Below are 20,502 nucleotides of genomic sequence, written 5' to 3' on the forward strand. Positions count from 1 at the left end.
ATGGCTACTTGCCATCCCTGATCACAAGCCCATTTTCAGTACTGATAGTAGAACTCACAGCTTCATGCTAAGGATGTGCTGTCACTGAACTGTAGCCCAAGTCCTATACTGGGGTCTTGCATGTCTGCTGGGAGCAGCTGGAACCATGTGTAGTGGATGGTTGGTAGCTAGGTTGAACTAAAGCTGTGACTATTGTGGGTAAGCCTTGAGTGCTCTGAGTTTTGGGGAGCTGTGTTCAGAGTGTGTATGGGTCTCTGGTGTATTTTGGGGGTCAACTAGGCCTTAGAGATGTGATTATGTGTCTCAGGACAAGTTCTCGGGGTCTATGGGCATTGGTTTGGGGGGGACTACATCAGGAGGTGTGCTCTGGGGTTGGGAACAGACTTATAATGCCAGTGAGATTTACACCCAGTGCTGAGGTCAGCATCAGTTTCATATCGGGAGAATAGATGTTACAGTCAGCAATGGTGAGTGCTATCCAGTGTTTACTCCCTATTATGGGTGTGTGCCCCTTTTCAAGACGGAAGGTGAGACATAGCTATGGGTGCAGGGTGCCCTACAAATTGCCTACCTCCCAGTAAGGCAGGATGCAGATGATAGCCTGAGCCACCTCTCTTCTCCTAGGATGGCTCCCTGTTGCCCTGGTCTAGGCTGCCCACCTCTGCCCAACTGTGACAACCATAAAGGCGAGGTAGGAGGAATTGCTAGCTCCCATCACACCCAGGCAACTCCCAAACCCTCAAGCCCAATAAGACAACACTCCTCCACACACACACACACACTCCCCCCCCCCACACACACACGGGAACTCATAGCCCTCCCAGCCTGCCCCAGGCAACGATGCTCACATTTTCCAGTGTTTAGATTTTATCCGCTTTATTAATGAGGCGGGCAAGAGGCCCGGGTGAGGGTGTGGGAGTTTGCTCCTGCCCCGCTGAGAGGAGGGGGTCACAGAGACCAAACCAATTCAGAGAACCTCAGTCCTTGGCGGGAAGGAGCTGGGCCCAGTTGCCCTGACTGTTGCCAGCAGTTTTGCCCACTCAAGGCTCCCAGCCCCAGAGAGCAGACATGCATGGGGTGGAGCAGCCCCTGGAGGCCAGTAGAGTGCGGGTGGAGGCGGCACGGAGCCGAGGAGCCGCCCCAGGAAGAGGGAGCGGCCTGCCGGGAGCCAGGGAGTAGCTGGAGCGGGCAGCAGGAGCCAAGTTCCAGGCCATGGGGACCCCGCATCCTGAGCAGCACTGGGTAAGACGCTGGGACATAGAGAATAGCAAGCCAAAGAAGGCTAGCTATAGCCCTCCCGCTCTCGTGCTGTTTAACGGCTCTCAGCCCTAGGCTGTCCGTCTCCTCTCAACTAGAGAATGGACAAGCCAGAGACCGATTCAAATAGGGGTATGGGATGGGCATCTGAATGAGGGAATGCCAGACTGGTGAGAGATTGCCATGGAGACAAGAGAGGGCAACAGCGATGGGATTCTGGAAAAGAGCTGGGCCCTTGGGGTCTGAGAGCACCATAGAGATCAGAGATGAATTCGGAGTAGCGGGGTCTGTGGGGACAGAGAGGACCACGGAGACCAGAGATGTGACATAGAGGCCTTGGGGCACAAGGGTCTATAGGTGTAGAGATGGGTTGTTTGGGGAAGAGATCTAACAGCAGATGGGGTCAGTCTCTGGAGACAGGCATTGGAAGAGATGAACTATAGTGGTGGCGGTGTCGGGAACATCAAGGACAGAGTTAAAAGGTGACCAAAACTGGTCATGGTGGTTTGAGCCTTGAATCCCAAGACACAGGAGGCACAGGCAAGTGGACCTTTTGAATTTAAGGTTAGCCTGGCCAGTTCCAGGGCAAGCCACGTAGACTTCTGAAAAGGGGGAGATGGGCAGGCAGACGTGAAAGTTGAAATCGGGATCAGAAGTGGGCAAGGGTCTATTCCATGGGGCCATGGACCAGGAAACTGATGGGGTGGAAACCTGGAGGTGGGGGTGGGGTGGAGATGAGGCCAGGGAACCGTGCCAGGTCAGTCAAGACCCCCAGCAGATACGAGGGCAGAATGAAGCCAGACACAAGAGATGGGAGCAGTGACAGGTGAAATAGGATCCGAAATGGAGCAGCTAGGGTCATGTGGCGGTGCCCTGGGCACAGAAGGTTGGGACCCTACCTCACTGTGCCCTCTTCTTATCTACACAGCCCTCTTGGCCACTGATATGAGCCCCTACAGGCTTAACCTGAGCCTAGCGGATGAGGCAGCAACGTGCGCAACACCCAGGCTCCCCAATACATCTGTGGTGCTGCCAACAGGCGATAATGGCACATCACCAGCACTGCCTATCTTCTCCATGACGCTGGGTGCTGTGTCCAACGTGCTGGCGCTGGCGCTGCTGGCCCAGGTTGCAGGCCGAATGCGGCGGCGCCGCTCGGCTGCCACCTTCCTGTTGTTCGTCGCCAGCCTGCTTGCCATCGACCTAGCAGGCCATGTGATCCCGGGCGCCCTGGTGCTTCGCCTGTATACTGCGGGGCGTGCGCCTGCCGGCGGAGCGTGTCATTTCCTTGGTGGCTGCATGGTCTTCTTCGGCCTGTGCCCACTTTTGCTTGGCTGTGGCATGGCCGTAGAGCGCTGTGTGGGTGTCACGCAGCCACTGATCCACGCGGCGCGCGTGTCTGTGGCCCGCGCACGCCTGGCACTAGTCGTGTTGGCTGCCATGGCTTTGGCAGTGGCGCTGCTGCCACTGGTACACGTGGGTCGCTACGAGCTACAGTACCCTGGCACCTGGTGTTTCATTAGCCTTGGGCCTCGTGGAGGTTGGCGCCAGGCGTTGCTTGCCGGCCTCTTCGCCGGCCTTGGCCTGGCTGCGCTCCTTGCGGCATTAGTGTGCAATACGCTCAGCGGCCTGGCACTCCTCCGTGCCCGCTGGAGGCGGCGTCGCTCTCGACGGTTCCGAGAGACCGCAGGTCCCGATGATCGCCGGCGCTGGGGGTCTCGTGGACCCCGCTTGGCCTCCGCCTCGTCTGCCTCATCCATCACTTCAGCCACAGCCACCCTCCGCAGTTCTCGGGGCGGCGGCTCCGCGCGCAGGGTTCACGCACACGACGTGGAAATGGTGGGCCAGCTCGTGGGCATCATGGTGGTGTCGTGCATCTGCTGGAGCCCCCTGCTGGTGAGGGGCGCAGTCGCTCCTCAAGCCAAACTCTTCTGCCCCTTCCTGGCCTCTGCCCCCTGACCCTGCCTGTAGACAAAGCCTGCCCCTCTGCTATCCGGGACCCTTACCTTCACTCTCTTTGGGATCTCCGTAAATAGTCTCACTCACTCAAGCCTTTCACTTTCTACGTCCCTCTGCTCCATCCATTCATAGCCTTCTTCCTTCCCAGCCTGTTGACCTTTGGGTCCTATGTGTGTTGGGATACTGGGTCTTCTCTAGCCGGACTCTCCGCAATCTCTGATGACCTTTGCTTAGTCACTCTCCTTCCTGCACAGATCCTATTTGTCCTGCATGGCTCGCCCGGGCATCCTGACCCTCCACCCCACCCCTTCTCTCCCGCCAGCTCCACTGCTCACACCTGCTTCTCTCGCAGGTGTTGGTGGTGTTGGCCATCGGGGGCTGGAACTCTAACTCCCTGCAGCGGCCACTCTTTCTGGCTGTACGCCTCGCATCGTGGAACCAGATCCTGGACCCATGGGTGTACATCCTGCTGCGCCAGGCCATGCTGCGCCAACTGCTTCGCCTCCTACCCCTGAGGGTCAGTGCCAAGGGTGGTCCAACGGAGCTGGGCCTAACCAAGAGTGCCTGGGAGGCCAGTTCACTGCGTAGTTCCCGGCACAGTGGTTTCAGTCACTTCTGAATGTGTCCAGAAGCTAAGTCAAACCATTCTGGGCTGGGCTCAAGGGCATAGAGTCTCAAACTCAGTGTGCCTAGGGCGCTGCGTCCTGTGGGTCCACGACACTGTCACCGCACAGGGGTGAAAGAGGCTCCACTGGGGATGAGTACAGTTCTAACGTTGGTCACGCGATGGCACAGATACATGGGATGCTCCAAACACCAGAGGTGGGACTCCCCCCGGCCAGCAGCTTGAAGAGCATGCACACAGCGCTGCAACCTTAGTTCTAAGATTGGGGCGCTCCGTAAATAGAGCAAAGTTTTGGATTCACCTCCCATCTCTGTAGCCACCACAATAGACTCTTGCAAGCATCTATCCCAAACTATCCCAAGAACCTCAACACCTTGTACCCACACAGCCTTAAAACCCCAGTGCTCCCAACACACCCCTAAGCCCACTACTGCATGTTCCCATCTTGACCTTTCAAATGAGCCCTGTCAGTCCTGTCCCCTAGAGTCTGCCTTGCCTCTGTCACCTGCTCCAAGCACACTCCAGTCCAGATGCACACAGAGGCTGAAAATGCATGTATGGAGTAAACCCCAAAGGCTTGTTTTTTTTAAAAAAAAAAAAAATCAGGAACTCTTGGGCAAGGCAGGGGCTTGGGGCTAGTAGCCTCTGGCCACAAAGTCGAAATCCCGGAAGGCCGCCTGCTCCGCATCTGTGAGGGGCCGTGCATCGCGGGGAGGACTCAGTGTGGGGGCCTCCCCAGTGAACTCCTCATCGAAGTTGCTGACATCTGTGCGCCCTGAAAGTGTAGGCACGAAGGGTGGAGGCAGGCGACGGGCCAGCAGGACATCCCAGCCCAGAGACTGTGGAGAGGGGGACAGAGAGAGTCATGATGGAGTTTGAGGAGTCTGAGGGAAGTCTAGAGATCAGCAGGAAGCAGATAAGATGTGGAGTGACTGGGAGTCTGAGGTAGTTCAGGGTAAGCTCTGTGATGATGATATGGGCCTGGACAAGCAGTGGGGATGACAATGAAGGGGAATGAAGGTTGCAGACAAACGGAGGTAACATTTGAGAGGAATCATGGCGGCTGTAGGGTGTGGGGCTATAAAACTCTAAGATACAGCTACTGGATTTGGGGTGGGAATGAGCTGGGTCCTTGGGGTGACTGAGGGATGGGGCAGGGTCTGAGGACGGGGCGGGGTCTGCTCACCCGGAAGAAAGGCTGCTTTTTCACATCTTCCGCGTCACGCTCAGTGGACCCCAGCCTCCGCTCCGGGTTCCTCCGCAGTAGCTGTGAGCAAGCACAAGAGTCGATCTGTACCTGAGTCCAGTCCCGAGACCCCTTCCCAGCCTGCCTTGCCCGAGGTGGTCAGGAGGCGGGAGGTGTGCCTACCCTTCTCATGATGCCGATGGCCTCTGCAGACAGGAAGCGGGGATAGCGAACCTCATCATTGACAATGCTGTCAAATACCTCCTCCTCATCGTCCCCAGGGAACGGAGACTGGGGGGCAGAGGAAGCGGGTTTGTAAGATCCCACTTTTAGCCAGTCCACACAGCCAGCACTACCAAAGGGCCCCACCCCTCCGGAGCACACTTGCACCACTGCCGGCTTACGGTGCCCACTTTACAACTACAGAAAGGTTAGGGAGGTGAGGCTGCTGGCTCCAGATCGTACTTCACATGATAGGAGCAGGTTCCCATCTCACTCTGAGGCACATGCGTGTTCTCTACAGAAAAAAGGCAGCCTGGGCCTCACCTCTCCAACCAACATCTCATAGAGCAGCACGCCCAGTCCCCACCAGTCCACTGCTCGTGTGTAGGATGTGTCTGTGAGCACCTCCGGCGCCAGGAACTCCGGAGTTCCGCAGAATGTGCTGGTCCGGTCCCCATAGCCCATCCCTGGGTGGGGTGGAGAGCAAGGCCATGTGAGCCTATAGTTGCTGGGGGATAGGAGCATGAGATGCTCCAAGTATCCATCCAGCCCTACCCCAAATCAGTATGGGGTGACCCAGATGGGGCTGGAGCTGGTGAACTATTCTGAAGCTGCTAGGTGAGCAGGGGCTGACAGCAAAGCCCATAGAGAAGAAAATGTCACCTGACCACCTGGGCACAGCTGCACAAAGGGTAGCCCACCCCCTATTCCTCTCGTCCCAGGACTGCAGCCCCTCACCCTCCTTGCAGAGGCCAAAGTCTGCGATCTTGACGTAGCCCTCAGTATCCAGGAGCAAATTGTCCAACTTCAGGTCCCTGGGGAATGGGGGTGTCAGGGGATGTAAAGAGGGGTGACTGGGTGGGGATCGGGGCTCTGTGCAGAGCTTGACCATGTCCAGTCTGCGGGCAGAACATGTTCTCACATACACACCTGTAGACAATCTTGTGTTCATGGAGGAACTGCAGTCCCAGCACCACACAGGCCGAATAGAAGCTGCAGAGATGCAGAGGATCGCACAAGCCTGGTCCCTCAGGCACTAAAGTCCCTGACCCCGGGGGCCCAACGCTGAGCGGGAGGGAGGCCTGAGGGTGGAGGGCTGGGAGGTGGGATGGAGAGGTGGGGCCTTGGGTGGTGTGCAGCAGAGGCGTGGTGCTGGGATAGACTCACACAGCCCGAGGCTCTGAGAACACATCGCTATGAATGTGCAGCATCAGGTCTCCACCCGCTGAGTACTCCATCACAAAGCAGACGTGCTCTGGGGTCTGGAAACAGCCGAAAAGGTTCACCAGGAAGGGATGTCCTGCCCTGGTCACAGCCGCCAAAATCCGCTTCTCACACATCAGGCTGGACAGGAGGCATAAGTCAGAGAGCCCAGCTGCCCCTCCTACACCCATGCCCTCCAGGCTCACTCAGGTATCTGTTGAGTTGCACTGCTGTGCAACTTTGAGCAACTGGCCTCATTTCTCATTTTGGGAAATGGGTAAGTGTGCAAGGCTCAGGCCGACAGACAGTCTTGAGTCCACGTTGGGGACGGGCTTGGGAAGCACTGGCTGGTTCATCAGGCTTGGTGTGAGGACTGAAGCATGGGGTCTGATCGGTGGTGAGAGGCTTCCCTCCCTGTCAGTGAGAGGGCGGCAAGTCCAGCCCACAGAGAACCAGACAGACGACCGCAGTGGCACCAGAACAGAGGCGCCTTAAGGCAGACACAACTGGGCTTCTGCAACCCAGATTAATAAATAAACTCTTACTTATTTGAGCTTTTGTTCCTGGTTATTAAAGTTCCTGGTCATGAAAAAGGTGGCTGGGAAGTCTGGGGACAGCCTGAAGCCTCCGTCCCCAGGGATCAAGAACTGTGAAGACTTCTGTGACTCAACCTCCTTTTAATGTGCCAGACAGTTGTAAGAGGACAAGATCCAAGGGCATCTGACAGATCAGGAGGCTAAGTTCTAAGGAAGGCTTGCCTTCCCCAGCATCTGGAAGCACATCTGTTAGAGGATGATTTTAACCTAGGACCCTGACCCCAAAACCGAGGCAGTTCCAAGACTGGACACTTGAGTCCTGAACCTCCTGCCTGTGACTGTGTGACCTCTAGTGGACACCATGAGCAGAGAGGAGGACAGTCTCAGAGTTCACTCTGGAAAGGGAAGGGGTCACAGATGAGTCACAGGAACTGCGTCTATGTCAGTACTCACAGGTAAGAGAGGGTAAGTTCTCGTCCATGAGTCCCTCTCACTGAAATGCTCAGTAGAGGACACCCTTGGTCTGTTTTCCAAAAATTCCCAAGGGTCAGGGCAAGACCTCACCTCTCAACCTCATCTCGGGCTACAATGTCACCTTTCTTCAAGGCTTTGATGGCAAAGAGCTCCCCACTGGAGCGGAATTCAGACAGCAGCACCTGGCACACAGTGGGCACAGAGGCCTTAGTGGACAGTCTAGGCCTTTGGGTAAAAACTCCAAGCCCCTAAGTCCTCCCCCATTCACCTTTCCAAAGTGACCCCGGCCAAGCACTGCCAGGAACTTGAAGTCCTCAAGTGTCAGGGACGACTTTCTCAGGGGGCTGTGGAGAAAGAGATCTCGTAGGGACTTGGGAGAATATACTAGGGTACAGATAGGGACTAGGAAGGGGTATCACCTGCACAGGCCAGGGCCTGGAGTCTCCTGGGTCTCTGACGGCAGCTCTGGAGATGTGGTGGATTCATGGGTTGGAGAACTCTGTGGTACAGAGGTCACAGCCATAAGTCAGAGCTCATGAGCCCCAGAGCCAAAAGGGCCCTGAGCCACACTCATCCTCGCCTATGTCTGCCCCACATCCTCCTCCCCAGGAGCACCTCTTCTTAGCTGACTTTGCCTTCATGTGGGTAGCGTGTGGACCTGAGCACGTTGCACGTTTCCCCAGCACGGTGCTTTATTTACTTTGAGCAGACTCTCACCAAACTGCCCAAGCCACCCTGACTTGTGCTCCTTCTGCCTCTGCCTGCTGCTGGACAACTTGGACCCCAGGCTTACACTGGGCCCACCTCTTCCTCCCTCTGTAACCCTTTCTGAGATACTATTTATGTGAGGATCAGCCAACTCCTGTGCTAAAGAGCAGAAGCCCTCAGCACACCCTATCTCGTCTCATTTCCCTCCCAGAATCCTGCATATTAAATATCTTTTGTCTGCTTATTTAATTTACTGGTTCTAGCCTGCACAGATTAATGGATTGATTGCTCTATAATGCTGGGCATGGAACCCAGGCCCTCATACCTTCTAGGTGAGCACTCTACTACAGAGCTTCATCCCAGCCTAGCCATTCCACACAAGCCTGAAAAGAATCAGGGTCGGGGGCAGCCTTGGCTCAAGAAAAGGGAGATGCTTACTAAAGCCAAGCCTGTTGGCCTGAGGTAGATCTCTGGACTCCACAGGTGGAAGGAGAGGATCAACTTCTGCAAGTTGTCCTCTGACCTCCACACCTGAAGGTGTAGCACATGTGCAGACCCCCAGAAAACAACATTCAAACACATATATTGAAACAAACAAAAAAGACTCAGGATCTGAGAGTGCAGCTTGTGGTGTAATGCTGCCTCTCCTGTGAGACCCTGGCTGCCATCTTCCTCTCTTTTCAAAATGGAGAAAATGCCAAGTAGACAGCACAGCCAGGCACACTCTCAGCACCCGAGAGGCTGGGGCGGGATGATCAAAAAGGAAAGAAAACTGGGCAGCAGCAGGGTGTGTGGGTGAAGGCGCGCTGCCAAGGCTGACAGCTGGAGTGTGAGCCCTGGGACTCACAGGGTGACAGAAGAATTGACCCCTGCAATTGTCTCTGGCCGCCACATGAGCACCCACACACTCACAAAATAAACCGAATGGTAATAACAATTGTAAAAAGAAGCCAGGCATAGTGGCGCATGCCTTTAATCCTAGCATTTAGAAGAGAAGGCAATCTCTGTGATTTCAGGGCCTGTGTGGTCTCTACAGCAAGTTCTAGGATAGCCAGAGCTCCATAGAGAGGCTCTGTCTCAGATAGATAGATGGATAGATAGATAGACAGACAGACAGACAGACAGACAGACAGACGGATGGATAGACAGAAAGAAAGAGAGAAAGGAAAGGAAAAGGAACATTGTATTTGACGAGGCTGACAACAGGACAGCCACCTGCATCAGCCTGAACCCAGCAGATGCTGATCACCGATGGACTGGCCTATGGTTAGGCAGCCTGCCAGAGCTAGAAATGGTTGGAGGGAAGAAAAGGAAAGGAGTGTGGTATCTAGTAACCCACACAAGCCTCTCTGGCTGCCATCACTCAAGCAGTTCACATCAGACGCACAGAGTCAATTCCTTGTTTCTTTACAAAAAACATCTATGACCACAGAACTAGAAGTTCATGACAGCTGCACACCCACTTCTTTGGGTAACCCATATCATAGAGCAACACAGTTTGTCCTTGATATACATTGTGGCTTTTTTCCTTAGACTCACTCCTTAAGTGATGCCAGGTGCTGGAAACGTAGCCGACTCCCCAGGGTTAGTGAGGTCACAGACTTGGAGGAGGATGACAGCCACCACTTTATTAAACCAGCACAACCCCTAACTACACTCTAAATATTTATGGTTACCAGTGGTTCTCAGTCTGTAGGTCAGACCTTCCTGGGAGCTGGTCAAAAGACCTTTTAACAGGGGTCACATAAGACTATCACAGATATTTACATTATGATTCATAACAATAGCAAAATTACAGTTGTGAAGTAGCAATGAAAATAATCTTATTTTTCACAACATGTGAAACTGAATTAAAGGGTCAGCATTGGGAAGGTTGAGAACCACTGCCTTATACCCACAAATAAAAGTGCTCCTCAACCCTCACCAAGGAGACTTCTCTCTGCAACAGATGGAGACCTCCACAGAAAACCACACTCAGTCAAAATGCAGAAGTGTAGAGCCCAGCTCCAGTGGATGCATCTACAAAACACTTCCATACCAAGGCTCAGAGAACACTGAGAGAGGAAGACTGGTCAGGCCAGAGGATTGGGGAGTTTGCTATGAGGCTGTGTCAGAAGCTGCACCTGTCCATCTCAGCAGCATGACCGTCCAAATGAGCTGGACAAGGACAGTAACTACAGATATGCCACAGTGGATGGGGCAAAGCCCACGAGGCCCAACCCTTCTGAAAGTACTGCAGCCAATCAAAGTATGCTTTGAGTGAGAGAGGCTCTTCCCAAAGGAAAACCACACTAATTGATTATTCAGAATTAAATGGCCAGACTTGAAAACATACAGAAAAGTGACATTATATACATTGAGCAGGATGTATATCAGAATATATAAATATTTATATATACATAGATGCATGCAATAGCAATTAATGAACAAAGAGGCCATGAATTTGACAGAGAGGAAGAAGGGGTCTACAGGAAGATTTGGAGAGAGAAAAGCTATAGTACAATTTCAAAATCCAGCTCCACAGCTGAGGTGACTTCGCTCCAGACCCCTCTGCCTCCCAGTGCAGCAGTCCCACAGACACCTTCCTGCCCTCTCCCACCAGCTTACACTTTGTTTCTTTTGTTCATCAGCCTGGGATGGAGCCCAGAGCAGCAAGCACGGTGCCCAAGAGTTAATTCTACTGAGCAAACTTTAGTCTCCAAGCACACACCCCCAGCTCTGGTTTCTGAGACAGGGTCTTGATATGGAGCCTAAACTGGCCTAGAACTTACTATGTAGTCTAGGCTGGACTCAAACTGTGGTGACCACCCTGCCTCTGCCATGCCACTGCTGGGAAGACGGGCTGGTGTCACCTTGCCCAGCTTCCATGTTGATGTTTTAAATGGGTATAGAACACAGGGGAGGCACTGGGGATGTAGTTGTCAGAACACTTGCCTAGCACGCAGAGAGCCCTGAATTTCATCACCTGTACCCTATAAATTGGTCATGGCTATCCCAGCACGCAGGTGTCTGAGGCGTTCAAGAGTTCAAAACCTGAAACTATACTCAATAAAAACAACCAAACAACCAGCTTTGTTCTCCTGGATGATCCTGGGTTAGCATCTGGACGTTTCTGGAAAAACAAAACAAAACAAAACAAAACAAGCAGGTCCCCAGGCTCCCCTGCCCAGAGGAGAGTAGTGCACACTCACCAGGCTGCATGAGGTGGAGGGCAGCCCTGATGGGCTCTTCTGGGACGAGCTGTCTGAGTCAGCACCGAGATTCAATTTCTCCATGGATATGTCTCTGCAGGAGAGGGAGGAGGATGAGTTGGGAACCTAGGACTCCGGGAAACAGGAGCGACAGAGAAACAGGCCACATGCTCCTTCCTTACCCTGTGTGCCGGATCTCAGCACCTGGAGATGCATTGGGACTGAAGGTGCCAGTGGCCACAGCATTAGGGATGAGTCTACGGAGCAGCCGCACCCAAGTCGCCACATCAATGTTCATCTGTCTGGCTCGCTGAAATGCCTTCCCTGAAGTTGCAAGGGTAGGGTCACCACCCATGATATCCTGGGGTCCTTGGCTGTACAACCCAGCTCACTCAGACCCTCCTTACCTTGCTGCTTGGAGAAGATTTTTTTCTGCCTTTGGAGCCTAGGGATCCGCTCAATGATGGGGTTACGGAAAGTGACCTGTGGGGACACGGACACACTCTGCTGCAGTGATCGCAGGAATAGATACACACACAACCTATGTATGGGCACCATGACACCAAGCGTCCCTGAGGACATATGGCTTGGCTCTAGCAGCCGCGTGCAAAGCTGAGCCGTTGGCAGTAACTACACACAGGAGGGTCAATGACTTCACTCATGTATTCATCCAGCGATGGCTTCAGAGCATCACAGACTATTGGGAAGCAGGGGCTTTACAGGGAAGGGTGTGACTGCAAGAAGCAGGTCTCTAGTTACCAGACCCACTCCCTTCTCCTCCTTCTGTCTCCCTGCCTGCATGTGAACAGCTCTACTCCACGGCCTGCTTCATCGCAAGCCCAGAAGCAACGGGGTGAACGCTGCAACCCTGAAACCATCCTGCTTCCTCTAAGTTTATTTCTCCTGAGTGTTCTGTCAAGCAAAAGAGAGCTGATGAGCATGGAAGCAGTGGTCAGTGCACTCACTGTCTGCCCTCAGTTGTGCATGCTGTGTTCTCCTCACTGTGGCAGGGTACCTGACAGAACAGCCTCAGGGAGCTCTACTCTGGCATAGCTGAGGGAGCATAGTCCACCATGAGAGGATGACATGGCAGCTCGGGCAATGGGGCCCACAGCGGCAGAAGACTGAAGTCCAGGTACATCTCAGAGGACCAGGCAACAGTACACAGCAGGACTTAGGGCCTGACAGTAGTCCTAGTGACACACTTCTTTCAGTGAGGCTTGGCCTCCTGGGGGTTTTATTACCATTCCAAAGAGCCAACAGCTGGGGAGCAAGTCTGAGCCCTCATAGGGATTGAAAGATAAAGTTAGTTGTCAAGTTGATGACCCAGGGGACCAGGCTCCAGGTAACCCATTGTGAGGGGTTTCCTCTGTCTATTAGGGAGGACCTGCCAAAGCTGGGAGAGGCATCTTTGACTAGCTGGGATCCTGGACAGCGTGGAGAGGAGAAGCAAGTGGAGCAGAGGCACTCACCACTCTGCTTCCCAGCCTCACTTCCTATGCAGAGTGACTGGCTCCTGCTTGGCCAGCAGTCCCCCACCATGGTGGACTCTGAGCAAAAGAAACTCTCTTCTTCTTAAATTGCTTTTGTTAGGAAAGTACCTAAGACAGGAGCATGCGTATTCAAACCACACTAGGCTTCCATCTTGAAAAGCGAGGGTGCAGGCAGTCAGACCCTTCTCTGAGGGAGGAAGGGGTCTGCACCCACAACACTGACGTGGAGGGGCTCAGAGGTCGAAAGCACTGGCTGCTCTTCCAGAGGTCCTGAGTTTACTCCCCAGCAACCACATGCTGGCTCACAACCATCTGTAATGGGATCTGATGCCCTCTTCTGGCCTGTAGGCATATATGCAGGCAGAACACTGTATACATAATAAATAAATAAATCTTTAAAAAAAAAAAAAAAAGGAAAAAAAAGACTGGCATGGCAGTCTGGGAAACACATCTCACATCACTTATGACTTGATTCCCAAGTATAGTCCCAGGTTAGCCACACTGGCATCATTGCTCAGCAATCCCAAAATGGCCCTGTGTACTGAAGATTTTGTCACAAGCCTGTAGCTCTATTTAGGAGGCCCTAGAGGGAGGAAGTGAGGCCACTGGTGTATGTCCACATACAGGATATTGGGAGCCTAGCCCCCTCCTGTGTCTCTTTGCTTCTGCAGTCCATTGGGTGCACATGCCTCCTCTACTTACGCTGCTGGCACAGTGATATGCTGAGCTACAAGCCCAGATCCACGGGGCTAAGGGGCCATGGGCACAAACCAGGGGCCAAAATAACCCTTTCTCTTTCTAGTTATTTCATGTATTTGTCACAGTGACAGAAAGGTGCCTTGCATACCCGGGGACTGAGAAATATATTCTCAGACCCCTATCTTAGACTGCGTCAGAGCCAGGAGGAATGGAGCCTGGCCCCTGCTTCAGAAGCTGTGATGAGGATGGGCCCCTCATGTGTGCACCATGATGACAGCCTAGCACTGCAACTCCAGCACATATAGCACTGATCTCTAGACCCAGAGTGTCCCTGTGCAGATGCCATGTGTAGAAATCACATTTAAATTACTCAAAGCGTCGGTGGGAAAAAGTGGCTTCCAGTTACACTAGCCACAGTTCACACAGAACATTCTCCCCATGGCAGAACTCAACATGGTAGGCTCAGTGACAACAGCACTCCAGAAGATTCTGGCAGCTGCAGCCGCCCCCGCCCCCACCTGAGTCTGTTGCTGTCCTGCAACGCTAGGAGTGAAGCCAGAGCTTCACGAGTGCGAGCCCAGCACTGCACACGAGGCTCACCCAGCACTGCACACGAGGCTCACCCAGTGCTTAGGTTTTGAGACAGACCTCACTAATTGGCAGAAAATGGTTCTGGCTTGTTTTTCTGTTTTTCAGACAGGGTCTCTCTATAGACCTGACTGGCCTGGGACACACTACATAGATCAGGCTAACCACAAATTCAGAGGTCTGCTTGCCTCTACTTCCAGAGTGCTGGGGTTAAAGGCGAGCGCCGAGCGCCACCACTCATTCGGCTTTTGCTGTGTTTTTTGGTAAAGTCTTTATATTCCTGTCCTCTTGCTCATCATGTGGCTTGATGTTGTATTACATCTAGTGTTAATGTTTGTTTGTTTAATGTATATGAGTGTTTTGCCTGCATGTATGTCTGTGCAACACATGAGAACCTAGTGACTGAAGCTGAAAGAGGGCGTCAGTTCCCCGGGAACTGGAGTTATAGACAGCTATAAGTGGCCATGTAGGTGTTGGGAATCAAACCTGGGTCCTCTGGAGAGCAGCCAGCGCTCTTAACTGCTAAGCCATCTCTCCAGTGCCAACACCCAGTTTTATCTGAACTAGAAATGGAGCCATGGCTTTGTGCGTGCTAGGCAAGCTTTCTACCCATTGAGTCCTACCTATCGCCAGACCAACACACAATTGAGGAGGCCCAGCCTTCTGACAACACGGTGACATATGTGATCTGTTACTGCTGATTCTCTGGCACCAATCCCAGCCTGCATGAGGCTTACGTCCCATGAAGGCTCAGAAACCTCTGAAATTAACCTCCCCACGCTAGGCAACCAGAGGCAAGGGGGCAGGAAACATCTTGGGGTCAGAAGTCAGAAACCAGGCCGTACCTCAGCCACCAGGCAGCCCTGGGGTTCCATGTCCAGCTGCACCTCATGCCTCTCGTTGTCCAAGAAGTCCTCCAACTTCAGAAATTTGAGAGCACACAGACCCCTCTGGTCTCGCCAGAACACAGCCAGCTCCAGCTCCCGAGCCTTAAGAAGAAACAGGGCCATCACTTCCTGTGTCTGATGCCTAAACTCCCCTTCTAATTCCCATTCCCCCAGCACGGCTCACCCTCTCCAGCTCCAGGGTAAAGCTCTGGTCCCAGGCATTGGGGCCGCATGGCTTCCAGGCTGTTTGCCCCACCACTGTGTTGTCCAGCTTGAGCACGGTGCTGACCTCAGCTGAAACCAGGAGAGGGCGGCAGGAAAGGGGGAGAGGAGGGCTTGCTCCATATCCCGTCAGAGCCCCTCAACCCCCTCAATGCTCGCTCTGCTGGCTTGCCTTTCACAATAAAGCCTTTAATTCAGACTGGGAGAAAGGGGTTGCTCGTTTTTGTGGTTTTCTTTTGGTTTTGAGATACAACCTTACTCTGAAGACCAAGCTAGCCTAGAACTTACTGCTTACCCAGATCGGCTCCGAACCCTCCTGCCTTAGCCTCTGAGTACTAGGGCTCCGGGCATATACATGTCAGCTCTTATTTTTTTCTCCTTTTTGAGATAATGTTTCATGTATCCTAGGCTGGCCCATAATTTCTGACCTTCCTGCTTCTACCTCCTAAATTCTGGAAGGCTTGTAGGACTACACCAGATATGTGTTTGGCTCGTTTGTTTTTGAGACAGTCTTGTGTAACTCAGGCTGGCCCTGGATACTCTGTGTTTTTAAGATGATTATGAATTTCTGATTGTCCTGTCTCTACTTCCAAGCCTGCTGGGATTACAGGTGTGTGTGCCTGTACATGGTTTATCCAGTACTGGGACTCAAAATAATGGGCATACTTGTGCTAGACAAGCTCCACCTAACCTCTGTCCCCAGCCCACTGGGCTCATGTAAGTACAGATCCTCGGAGCTCAGCACACTCAACACTGTGCCCGTCACTACCAGTCATCTCCTGCCCTTCAGATGGCTTCTGAGCCTTAGTTCCAGAAGATGAGGACACCCTTCCCTAGCCTCTAGCGCCTGCCGCTCCTTCTATTTCCTATGGGTCTGTGGCTCTAGGACATGCTGAGTGGAACCAGGCTGTCCTTGGCTTCTGTTGCTCCCTGCACCACCCTCGGTGTCTGTCTGTGTACATAGGGTACGGTTCATGCTCTCCTCGCTTCCAAGACTGAATCCTAGCCCACTCTGTGCAGAACACTGCGCACTGTCCACTCATGGCAAGGCTTCTTTCTCCCTTGCTGCCATTGTGAATAATGCCACAAATTGGGCATCTACCAACTCAACCCCCTGCTCAGTTCTCTGATGGACATATAGAAGCTGAACTGCTAGAGCACGTGATTATCGCTAATTTCACCTTTATTTTTGCTGGGCTTAGGATGGAAGGAACCAAGACCTCACATATCGTAGGCAAGTAGTCTATCCCTAATCAGTGACTCCAGCCCTCACTGGAAGGTTCTAGGCAGAAGCTCTCTCACTGAGTCCTGTCCATCCTCCCACTGGGGGATTCTAGGCAGCTCTACCACTGTTCTATCCCCCATGATGGCTATTTCACTTTGCATTCCCACAGCCAACACAGGTTCCAATTTCTCTACATCTTCTCTTACATTTATGGGTTTTTTTGTTTTGTTCTGTTTCTCTTGTTACCGTTTTTATTTCTATTTACTCTTATTTTTATGTGTATGTGTATTTTACATGCATGTATATGCACTAGGTGTGTACCCGGTACCTGAAGAGGTCAGAAGAGGGTGTCAGGTCCCCTAGAACTGGAGTTATGGATGGCTGTGAGCAGCTGTGTGGGTGCTGGGAACTGAGCCGAGGGCCTCTTCAAGAACAGCAACTGCTCTGAACTGCTGAGCCATCTCTCTGGCTCCGAATTTTTGTTTTTGAATTGTGTGTGTGTGTGCACACACACGAGTGTGGAAGGTTGTGCACATGTTGTAGGGAGCAGGGCGGTAGACTGTGTAGACAGAACAGAAGCCATGGGAGCTATGGGACCAGTTGACTCAGTTGTTGAACCCTGAATCACTTGAGCCCAGAGTCTGAGGGCAACCTAAGCAGCAGGGTGAGCCCTGGCTTTAAATCAAAAGCAAATAGACAAATCAATAAAGAAAACGCTACAGATGCGACCACCGCACCCACCCACCCACTCAGCCTCCCCACCCACTCACTGGCATTCTCTGCCTCCCCTCTGAGGCTGCTCCGTCCACTAAGGCTTCCACTTCGGCTGTAAAGGCCCCGAGCGGGGCGACTCAGGAACGGAGTGCGGCTTTCGGGGGTCCCAGATGCCCCCACCGAGGGAGGGTTCCAGGGGATGGTCTCGGGAAGGTTTTTGCAGCCCACCACTCGTACTTCCAGGGTCCCTGTAGGAGGGGCAGGCTCATGGAAGGGAGGCAGAGGAGAAAGCACAACTGGGAAAGGGAAAGTACCTCCCCTGCAAGTGGGGCTCTGACAGGGTGTCAGAGAGGCGGGGGTCTAAAGAGGCGACATTCAGAGCAGCCAAGGGAAAGGACTGAGAAAGCAGGACTGGGGCTAAGATCTGATGGACTGCATGAGCGGCTGCTGGACCAAGGAGGAGGGTGAGGACAACAGTCTAGAATCAGAACAGAGCAGGAAGATGGGGTTGCTTGGCTGGTAGAGATGGAAATGGGGACCAGGATAAGAGGGCAAGGAGGCGACAGGGTAAGCGTAGTCAAGGCTGGGGAGCCTGGAGATCCAGGCAAGTGGTCTCAGGGCTAGGTCCCAAGAGTGTGGTCAGTCCGAAGCCCACCTGTGAGCGGTGCGGGCTTGCTCAAGGTGCTGTAGTGAGTGGCAGGGAAGGGCCCAGGCAGTATGGCACTGAAGGCTGAGGACGAGGCTGCAGTGAGCTCCTCCCGAAGCAGCCGCCCCTTGGGGTGATCAGCAGGCAGCTCCCCTAGGCGCCTCTCCAGTGACTCCCGCAGCAAGCCCAGCTTCTGGTTGGACTCAGTCAATTTCTCCTGAGCCTGAGGCAGGAAGGCAGAGAGCTGAGGACAGGCATAGGCCCTTCCCCAAGGACCCACCCACCTTCAGCAACTTCTTCCTCAGGCCTAAACCTACTTAGACCCGTAAGGTGGGGCCTTGGAAACTAGGCTTTGCCCCCTGCTAGAGCCAGGACCCTCCAAGGCACCACCCTCATTAAAGCTTCTTGATGGGCCCCACCTCTGCCAGGCCCCGGTCTCCTGGTCGGTCGCCACTGCTCCTAGCTTAGCCACAGACTGTCTCTCCCCCACCCTACTAAGACTCACACCTAGCGGCAGTCCATCTGAGTTACAGCTCCACCCTCACCAGGACCTATTGCCGTGAACCCTCTATCTCTCCTATGTCCCTTAAACGCCACGCCCCTAGCAGAAGCCTCAATGTCACCTCACTGACTGCCTTGCGGTCTGGGGCCTTTGCCCCACTAAGCAGGCGCAGGACATTCTTGGCGCCTTCTGCCACTGCATGCTCCACTCGAAAATGGTGTCGTAGCTCCTCAATGCGTAGCTCTACGGCTCCCAGTTCTGGATCTCCTATGGACATGGGCCATGGGACTGTGAGACAACCTTCAGACTAGCCTGATCCCAGACACGCCACCATGTGCAGGAACAAGCTCACCATACATTACCACCAAAGCACATCATGATTCTTGTCCTGGAAGGAACTGTCACCTTCCACCCAAATCCAGTCACTCTTACTCAAACAACATACTGTCTAGGGACATGGTTACCCAAGTACCTTTATAGAGATGACACACAGGCACACTGATGACCTAGGCTTAGGGACAGATAGATACATTGTAACAGTCCTTGTCATTCCCAGGAGCTAGCTTCAGACAAAGGGAACACTGTAATCTACAAGGGCAGATATTATCTACGCCCAGCAGCCATCACTCATATATTCAAAGACAAAACTCAGAGTCTCATATGACACTGGTAACCTCTGCATCCTACTGAACTTCCACTAATAGGGACACAGTAAGAAACTGAATGTGTGTGTCCTGGACCAGTGTGCATGTGGAGCTCATCCCCAGTGAGATGGTATTGGATTAGGTGAGAGCATGAGGGAGCATGACCCGCCCTCAGAGCAGTCACAGAGCTGGCATGTAACTCACTGGCACATCACCTGACTGTGGTGCAGGAGGCCTGATTCCATCCCCAGCACCAAAAAAGCAGCATCAACAAATAAACCAAGAAACCCAGAAGACAAGCAAGATCGGAAGGGAAGGGGACACACCTGGGACACAGAAGCTGGAATCAGAGAATGAGTTCCAGGCCAGCCTGGGGTGCATGAGATCCTACCCCCCCCCCAAAAAAAAGTAAAGGGGCCTGGAAGATAAAGGAGCCTGCCATCAAGACTGCAACCCACATGATTCCCAGAACCCACATGAGAGAGGGAGAAGGGGAAGAGGAGGAGAAGGGGGGGAGGGGAGAAGGGGGGAGAGAACTGACTCCCAAAAGGGTAACTCATTCACTTGTGCCAACACATACACAAAAATAAATAAGGGGGAAAATGAAACAAGAGAAAAATGTTGGTCATATTAATATTAGCACATACCTGTAATCAACCATAGCATCTGGGAGACTGAGGCAGGAAAATTACCACAAGTCCAGGGCCAGTGCGAGTAGGACAGCCCTTGGCATCTGTGATGGTTGTTTCATTCTATTCTATTTTGCCTCACCATGTAGCCCTGGCTGGCCAGGAACTCCCAAAGGTGTGCCTGTCCCTGCCCTGTGCGCGCTATCTCTGCCCTCTGCGCGCTGTCTCTGCCCTGTGCGCGCTGCGATTGAAGGCATGTGGGGTGAAAGGGATAGGGTAGTAAGCCTGGCTCACCAAGGCTCAGTCACCACTTCTCAGCTCTGTGCACATGGCAAAAACCAAACATGAAAACATGGTTATACCTACGTAAAACTTTCTTCACAAAGGCATGTGGACCTGGCAGTGCAAGCCTGTGGTTCCAAACACTCACAGTGACGGCAGGAGGACTGAGAGTTCAAGTCTGGCTTAGGCCACAGAGTCAAATCTTTTCTCAAAATAAATAAGGAAAAAGAAAAAGAAAGAGAAAGGGATAGAGTGCGAGATGGAGGCAGGTGATCTGTTAGAGGCAACCTGGTCTACATAGACCAAGGCTAGCCAGGGCTACATAATGACACCCTATCTCAAAACACAAAAACAGGCTGGACATGGTTACACAACACTTAACTCCAGCACTCAGGAGGCAGAGGCAGGAAGAACTCTGTGAGTCACAGGCCAGCCAGGTCTACATAGTAAGTTCCAGAACAGGCAGGGCTGTTACAGAATGGCCCTGTCTCAAAACTAAAGTAAAACACGGGCCTAAAACACGGGCCCAGTTTACAGGAGCCCCTGGGCTCCACCCTAACCACAACAAAAGTTAGGAAGGACAGAAGGGAGGGAGGGAGGGAGGGAGGGA

At 53.1% G+C, this 20,502-nt stretch overlaps 2 protein-coding genes across 2 annotated transcripts in view; one reads left to right on the forward strand and one right to left on the reverse strand.

The window, feature by feature from the left end:
- Positions 1-1,955: 1,955 nt before the first annotated feature.
- On the forward strand, positions 1,956-4,325 carry Ptger1 (prostaglandin E receptor 1). Its single transcript, XM_021220153.2, has 2 exons — positions 1,956-3,153; positions 3,569-4,325. The coding sequence occupies exons 1-2, from the start codon at positions 2,068-2,070 to the stop codon at positions 3,833-3,835; spliced, it is 1,353 nt and encodes a 450-aa protein (XP_021075812.2). The 5' UTR covers positions 1,956-2,067; the 3' UTR covers positions 3,836-4,325.
- A 66-nt stretch (positions 4,326-4,391) lies between these two features.
- The window catches only part of Pkn1 (protein kinase N1), a 29,934-nt gene continuing 13,823 nt past the window's right edge, over positions 4,392-20,502 (reverse strand). Inside the window, exons 5-22 of the mRNA XM_029532719.1 lie at positions 18,459-18,625; positions 17,845-18,058; positions 17,246-17,437; positions 15,213-15,322; positions 14,987-15,130; positions 11,769-11,844; positions 11,544-11,685; positions 11,362-11,455; positions 7,882-7,961; positions 7,731-7,806; positions 7,553-7,644; positions 6,417-6,593; positions 6,180-6,242; positions 5,988-6,064; positions 5,574-5,716; positions 5,211-5,318; positions 5,028-5,108; positions 4,392-4,680 (exon numbers count right to left, since the gene is read on the reverse strand). Of these exons, the coding sequence (XP_029388579.1) occupies positions 4,477-4,680; positions 5,028-5,108; positions 5,211-5,318; positions 5,574-5,716; positions 5,988-6,064; positions 6,180-6,242; positions 6,417-6,593; positions 7,553-7,644; positions 7,731-7,806; positions 7,882-7,961; positions 11,362-11,455; positions 11,544-11,685; positions 11,769-11,844; positions 14,987-15,130; positions 15,213-15,322; positions 17,246-17,437; positions 17,845-18,058; positions 18,459-18,625 (2,240 nt within the window). The 3' untranslated portion in view covers positions 4,392-4,476. The remainder of the gene's footprint in view (positions 4,681-5,027; positions 5,109-5,210; positions 5,319-5,573; positions 5,717-5,987; positions 6,065-6,179; positions 6,243-6,416; positions 6,594-7,552; positions 7,645-7,730; positions 7,807-7,881; positions 7,962-11,361; positions 11,456-11,543; positions 11,686-11,768; positions 11,845-14,986; positions 15,131-15,212; positions 15,323-17,245; positions 17,438-17,844; positions 18,059-18,458; positions 18,626-20,502) is intronic.

The sequence above is a fragment of the Mus pahari genome, chromosome 20 (genome assembly GCF_900095145.1).
Source record: "Mus pahari chromosome 20, PAHARI_EIJ_v1.1, whole genome shotgun sequence".
In the NCBI taxonomy this organism is placed as follows: Eukaryota; Metazoa; Chordata; class Mammalia; order Rodentia; family Muridae; genus Mus; species Mus pahari.

What these genes read in the sequence shown, in the direction of transcription:
- Ptger1 (XM_021220153.2), top strand. Translation starts at nt 2,068, where the DNA reads ATGGGAGCAGTGACAGGTGAAATAGGATCCGAAATGGAGCAGCTAGGG. An exon ending in TCTGCTGGAGCCCCCTGCTG is followed by an intron (nt 3,154 to 3,568) that starts GTGAGGGGCGCA and finishes CTTCTCTCGCAG; the next exon opens with GTGTTGGTGGTGTTGGCCAT.